This window comes from Stegastes partitus, unplaced genomic scaffold, assembly GCF_000690725.1.
Source record: "Stegastes partitus isolate 25-593 unplaced genomic scaffold, Stegastes_partitus-1.0.2 Scaffold697, whole genome shotgun sequence".
Taxonomy (NCBI): domain Eukaryota; kingdom Metazoa; phylum Chordata; class Actinopteri; family Pomacentridae; genus Stegastes; species Stegastes partitus.
This window is the reverse complement of record NW_007578428.1, coordinates 256,671-263,479: the sequence shown is the minus strand read 5'-3', so window position 1 is coordinate 263,479 and position 6,809 is coordinate 256,671. Positions and strand designations below refer to the sequence as shown.

The following is a 6,809-nucleotide window of genomic DNA, read 5'->3' as shown; positions in this document are numbered from 1 at the left end:
GTACGAGATTACTCAATTCCACATCGGATCTGTTTTTCACGTTAAAGCGAAATGCTCAGTAATGTTTATACAGGCTTTAACAGTCCTATTCTTTAAGGCTGCAGTCGCTGATTACAGTCTTATTCATCAATTAAATTATACGCAGTAAAGTGTGGCCTTTATTATTTAATCGTTTACAAATGTTAAAGCGGTAAACCATCTTCAAATAGCCGCGTAAGTTACCCGGATGGATGGAGGTCGTGCGTAATGAAGCGCATCGCCGTGCGTAAAAGTGGAACTTTCTCAGATGCGTTCCAGAGGAAATAGCATGGCCCCAGGTAACCTTTCACGCCGTTTCCAATGTTTTCGTTTTTGATTATAGCTATATGGCGTAAATAAACACTTTCTGGCCCGCAGCCCTATATTCCATGTTTAGAGAGAAGCCGTCCTCAGACACACGCACAAACACACCCCCTCCCATCCGCTATCCAATCCTCACGCGGGGAAAGCGTCGGCGGGGGTCAAGAGGAAAAATAGCCTCCCATATATACGCCCGAACTGGGATTTTTTGCTCCGAGTCCCCTCCATTCTTTGCTACACTCCTTGAGTGTCACCCGAACTGGGAATTGTCTGTGCTTCAGGGCCAAAGTAGTTTTAATATCACTTGAAATGGCACCCAAGAAGGATCCTAAGGCTGCTGCTCCCGCCAAGAAGGCCGAGCCCGCACCGGCACCGGCACCTGCACCCGAGCCGGCCCCTGCCCCTGCTGCCCCCGCTGTCGACTTGTCCGCCGTCAAGGTACAATGAACGTGAAGGCGTAATGTGGGCTGCTGTGGGGAGGGATGGAGGTAGGCTGCTGGCTGCTCAGGAGGAGCTGGGATTGGACTTTTCCACGCAGAATTGCGCAGAACTAGATTGTTGTGGGAGTCTAAGTAGAGAGAAGCTCTTAGAGGGCAAATGAGCAGTGTTTCCTCATCTGTATTTCTGAGTTTAAAAGGAAGGACAGTGAAAGAAAAACGGAGGACTGCTGATACTCCTTTGGTTGTGTAGGTTGGTTTATGCTCAGGACAGATCCTGACACATTTATGTGAACAACTTGAAGCAGATGCACAGTTCATAGTGAGTCAGTGAGAACAGCTGCAGGATTCAAGGACTAAACTCACAGTGGTGCAGAATGACTGGAGCCATTGTTCATAGAAAACACCCCGGGCTCATAATATGTTCTAATATTTCATATCCATCCTAATATTTGTTAGTAATTTTCAAATCTTTAATACAGTTAATATTCTTCTACTATTTTCACTTCTGCTGTTTTTGCAAGTTACTCCGCCAGTGAGTGGAAAGAAAGCAGAGTAAGACTTTCATTGCACAGTGCAGCTGACTGTTTCACTGTGCATCTGACAAGGACAATTGAATATTGAATCTTGAATGACTTAGGCCACGCCCCCACGCTCTCTGGATTGGACTATCAGAATGGTGACTAATGTGTGATGGCAATGCAGAGTGGCACCAAATGTGGACATGTTAATGTAGCTAAAGATGGACCTCCACGGATCAGGTGCCACCTAAATTTGGCAAAGAGACAAGTTTAATGCCAGTTTATAGGTGATTGTTCAGGCTCGATTAAGTGGGAAATGCCTGGCGTTGTTGGTGCTCTGAATAAAAAATGTTTGCATTGTTGCATTATGCTGCACATCGACACTTTTGCTGTTGCTGTTTTATACTTAAAGGCTGCTTTGTATTGGCTTGTAGGTGGAATTCAGCGCAGACCAGATTGAAGGTATGTAATCCTCATCCCGCCTTGGCAGTCACATGACATTAAATACAGTCCATGAAACCTGTCTGAACTAACTCCTAACCTGCTGTCAGGTGGATCAGAAAATCATAAATCATAAATTGCGATTTCCAAAGCTGTGTGAGGTGCTCAAACATGGACGTCAGCTTAATTTAAACCTACAAAAGACCTGACGACAGGTCGAGTGTGACAGATGGTCACCTCGGTCATTTTTGTGTTTTGACATTCCGTGAAAATATCAGATGTCCTGTGAAATCCAATAGAGGCTAAATGAAGCTAAGAAACCATTCAGTTAGTTTTCATTTTAAACAAAAAAAGGTGTGTTTTCAGAAGCATTGTTGGTAGTTGTAAAAACGTCACTAATACGTCATGAAAAAACAACATGGCTGTCTTTTTAACAAAATCATGGCTTCTTGGCAGTTTGTTGCATGAAAAAACTTGCAGTTTTGTCATTGCAACAAGTAACCGTGTACATGGAGTATAATGTGCATCCATGCACCACCAAACATCGGCACACTTCAATTCCAAAACCAGTTGATTAATCCAATCCTCACCTTTAATTAGAACAGATTAAACAAACCGGGCACACTGGCTGGTCTCCGGGTAAAAAAAAAAGCAAAAACACTCAGATCATATCGCGTTCATCAGCTGCATTTAATGACCAAAGGCTCAGGTGCCACAAAGTAACTCAACCAGCGCGTGTCCCGATATTACCTTCAGCTTGTTTACTAGCTGTTTGCAGGTGACTTGAGACTGTGTGTCACTAGATCAGTGATATCAAACCGCGAGCCAAGACGCTAAGAGCCAAAACAAAATCTGCACTCGAATCCAGAGATTAAAGAGGGAAGAAGAGCAGCGAAATGACAGTGCAGAGTTTTGACAGAGAGAAACACCTGTGCGTGGCTGGATTGGGAGCAGACCTATAGTCTGGGCGGCTGCTTGTTACGCTGCAGTCAGCATTCCCTACTTTTACTCAGCTCGCCCACAGAGGGCCTTGCCTTTTAAAGGAGGGGCTCATATTCTCAGCTATGTTTATCAATTCCAAGGTGGTCTTTTAAAAGAGCCCATAGCCCTGCTGAGGGAGAGAGAGAGAGAGAGAGAGAGAGAGAGAGAGGAGGAGACAGCTGAGATAGAAATAGTATGAGGAGGAGGAAGGGGGGTGACGGAGTTCGGCAGGAGTCAGTCTATTCTGCCAATAATACCGCAACCTTTGGCGATGTCTTGTACTTGTTATAGGTTTCCCTTGTCAGAGTGTGGAGTAGGTACCTCCACCTGCTGGCAGGCTTTTAACAGCCACAGCCGCACTTGGTGAAATGCAAACCACAGATTCCAGTCGTGACAAAAGCGCGTTTTTACACGTACTTAAATTTCAAATTCATTTGGACGCAGGAGATGTTATCAGTGCATGCAATCACTACATCTCCCTACTTTAATACATTCTAAAACGAAGAGCGTTTATTTTTAGTTTCACATTTCACTTGATTTTCATCCATTAAACTCCACAGATCACTATGTTTTAAAAGATTTTATAAGGAATATAAAATAAATTAAACTAAATATTTTTTCCAGAAATACAAATCTTAAAGCTAAATACGGTTAGTGGGGCGCTTTTGCCATTACATTTCAAATTATGGGAAAAAAAAAGTAAAACGCTTCACGGCTACATACGTCCACTGTTGGGTTTCCATTGTTATATTTGGAACTAGTAAGTTAATAGATTAAATCAATAAAATCAGTTCTATACTTACAATACAGGAAACAAAAAATAAATTAACTAAAACTGTGCATTGGAGTGTATTAAGCTCTCGTATCTGCAGGAAACATAAGTGCCTTTGTTGTGATGACTTACGGTCACAGTAGTTTGGACTCCAATAAGAAAAAATACTGTACAAGATGGAGGCTTCACAAGACAGTTTAGTCGTTATAAACCTGAACAGCTCCCTCGATGACAATGAAAGTCTTCAATCCTCCTCTTCTCCTTCCATTCGACAGACTACAGGGAGGCCTTTGGTCTGTTCGACAGAGTCGGCGACAACAAGGTGGCTTACAACCAGATCGCTGACATCATGCGCGCTCTGGGACAGAATCCCACCAACAAGGAGGTTAGCAAGCTGCTGGGAAACCCCTCTGCCGACGGTAAGAGACACGTTCTGAGTTTGTGGAAAGTTTGTGTGGGGATGTTGGGGCTTTTAATTTCATGCAAAACACTCTGAAAAGTCATCCAGTGGTGCAGGCTGGGGCTAAAATGCCACTGAAGACACACAATGCAAGATATTATTTGTATTCATATTAGTGTTTTTTTTTTTGTATAAATACTGGTATAACCTGCAGTCAGTACTAATAGATCTCAAGCAAACATTGCTATAACTGACCTTTAGCCACAGTAACTGTGCTAATCAGTAAAGCACGGCTTCGGTTTTAGTAATTACTAGTATTCATGACTGTGTTTTTTGGTGCATTTTTACATAAGAGGAACTTTGAGGTCCACAAACTGCTGGGGCGGTTAGACATGCAGCAGGTCTGGAACTTTTAACCTACAGAGGTCACTGCAGCACTGCTTTTTGTCCGTGCAGGTTTAGTCTTAGTTGTACTTTTGATGTCTCTGTTTGGTCCGTGGCAGCAGGTCACAAACCTGACTGTGCTTCATCACAAACCTGCAGAACCTCCATTGAAGTACAGCCTGCTGTAGATTAAAAAGTTGAAAATTGCAGAAAACGTGTTGGATGTTACCCACGTTGGTGCCTTCTCTCTGGATGTAACCGACCGCCTCCTTTCCTGCAGACATGACCAACAAGAGAGTAGAGTTCGAGGGATTCCTGCCGATGCTCCAGAGCATCATCAACAGCCCAAACAAGGCAGGATTTGAGGACTACGTTGAGGGTCTGCGTGTCTTCGACAAGGAGGGCAACGGCACAGTGATGGGTGCTGAGCTGCGTATCGTCCTGTCAACACTGGGTGAGTGACGCCCGAGCGCTGTTCGTGTGTGTGTGCACGTGGCGCTTTGCGTGTTGTTATAATGACATGCTGCGCTGCCTCCCCCTACAGGAGAGAAGATGACTGAGGGTGAGATCGATGCTCTCATGGCCGGACAGGAGGATGAGAACGGCTGTGTCAACTATGAGGGTAAGCCACAAAATCCAACGTGGAAAAAATAACAGTTAGTTATCCTGTTAGGCGACATTTAACGGTGATGTAGAAGATATATCAGCCATTTCAAATCTGCATCATTCTGCTCTTTATTTATTCCCCTCACTCACTCGGTTTTCCTTTTTTCTTTCTCTCTGCCGCCCTCGTCTTCATCTGCAGCCTTTGTCAAGCACATCATGTCTGTGTAAGGACCCTGCCACTGCGGTGGTGAGCATCGTATATGTGCAGACCCCATGGTGTCGCGACATCCACTCGCTGTTTCCTGCACCATCTGTGGAAGCAGGGGGGAACAAAGGACTATGAGATGTCATTTCCTGAACCCTTCTTTGGTTTTGTTCTACACTTTTTTTTTTTCTTCTCTTTTGTCCAACTGGTGCTTATTTTCCTTCTCTTCTCCTCCTGCTATTCGGGAAGCTTTCCCTGATTTCCCCCCCATGAGGTGTTTCTCTCCTCATCTTCATCCAATTCCCTCCAGTCGCATTGGGGTTTTTTTTTTTTTTTTTGTGGTCATCACAGAGGAACAGTGATGGTGGTGGAATAATGATGACCATCTCCTCCCACTTTCTGTCTGGCTGGCTCTCTATCTGCCAGTAAAGTGACTGGTTTGGCCCAGGACTGGCCATCAAAACGAATCCACTCCTCACCCAACCCATCCCTAAGTCTTAACTTATTGTATCCTCTGCTATTTCACAATAAACTTTTCACACTCCCATTTTTATTTCCCAATTTTTGACTCTATTTACAGATATTTGGGTAATTCATTTAGCCATATGTACACTGAAGGCATAGTTGGACATTTTGGAAAATACACAAGGAATACAGGTGGGAAATGATATTTAGACCTACTAAACAAACGGGATAGTATTTGTTAGTGAGCTTCAAGGGTGCTGCTAGGAAGATTCTGCCATCTTTGGACAGAATCAAGCGTCTATAAGCTATCACGGCACTGGATCGGGCTTTACAATAATGAAAGCAAATATGTGTATCTCCAAATGAATCCGTTTTGGTCATCTAAAAAGAAAAACAGCACTCCGGTACCACTTTTTGTCCTTTTTATTGTCATTAATTATTGTAACTGGTGTCATATCAACAAGAGAAAAACTGCGTACATCTACTTGACCTTTTAAATACATTTACAGTTGCTGTAGGGTGGAGCAGGAGGTGGGGAAGGGGCACACGGAGATGGGGAATGCAGAAAAAACACAGAAGCAAACAAACAGTTGCAGGTGAGGGAAGTAATTAGGCAGGAGGCGGGGCATACCACAAATGGTGTCTGAAAAAGAAACTAGATCACCCAAACACTTTTTTTTTTGTTTTTGTTTTTTTTTGTTAACCTAACAGATATAACAGGAGTCGACGGAGTTCCCTCGGTCATTTTTCTTTAGTTTTCTTCATTAAGTGTCCTTAATTGTTCAAAATATTTTTTTTTCCAATTTCTTCTCCCACATATTGCAACAAAACATCCAGATACAGTAGCATCCGCCGTACAGCGGCATGGGATCTGCACCAATGCACACACACAGACAGGTTTCAGAGTAGCTGCATCTTCTGCTAAATATCAGGTCGCAAATTGTAGCATCTTCTTCTTCTTCTTCTTCTGCGCTTCGGACACCAGACTGTCCCGATGAGTTCACCCTCAGCTCGTATTAGTGGAGAAATGTCTGCACGGTTTAGCTGCGGCTAAAGGACGAGGTTCTTTTAGTGGCGTCCTTTTAGGATGGATTTTATTTTATTTTTTATTTTTGCAGAATGAGCTCCAGTGTCTAATACTGTTCCGATGTATAAACAAGCCTCTATTTTTGAACTGCTGAGCAGGTACGTGTGGATGATGCTCTTCGACAGGACTGAGATGCATTCCTTAGCAACACCAAATCAGCTGTCTGACATT

General features: G+C 43.6%; 1 protein-coding gene across 1 annotated transcript; it reads left to right on the top strand.

The window, feature by feature from the left end:
• Nucleotides 1-551: 551 nt before the first annotated feature.
• On the top strand, nt 552-5,633 carry myl1 (myosin, light chain 1, alkali; skeletal, fast). The gene is made up of 6 exons (XM_008290820.1): nt 552-777; nt 1,732-1,759; nt 3,767-3,910; nt 4,556-4,729; nt 4,820-4,897; nt 5,081-5,633. Exons 1-6 carry the CDS (start codon nt 649-651, stop codon nt 5,107-5,109), a joined length of 582 nt encoding a protein of 193 aa, XP_008289042.1. The 5' UTR covers nt 552-648; the 3' UTR covers nt 5,110-5,633.
• Nucleotides 5,634-6,809: the final 1,176 nt, after the last annotated feature.

Bases quoted from the DNA above. Each gene is read 5' to 3' on its own strand.
- myl1 (XM_008290820.1), top strand. From the start codon at position 649: ATGGCACCCAAGAAGGATCCTAAGGCTGCTGCTCCCGCCAAGAAGGCC. The intron at 3,911-4,555 runs GTAAGAGACACG...CCTTTCCTGCAG, and splicing joins GGGAAACCCCTCTGCCGACG to ACATGACCAACAAGAGAGTA. The intron at 4,730-4,819 runs GTGAGTGACGCC...CTCCCCCTACAG, and splicing joins TATCGTCCTGTCAACACTGG to GAGAGAAGATGACTGAGGGT.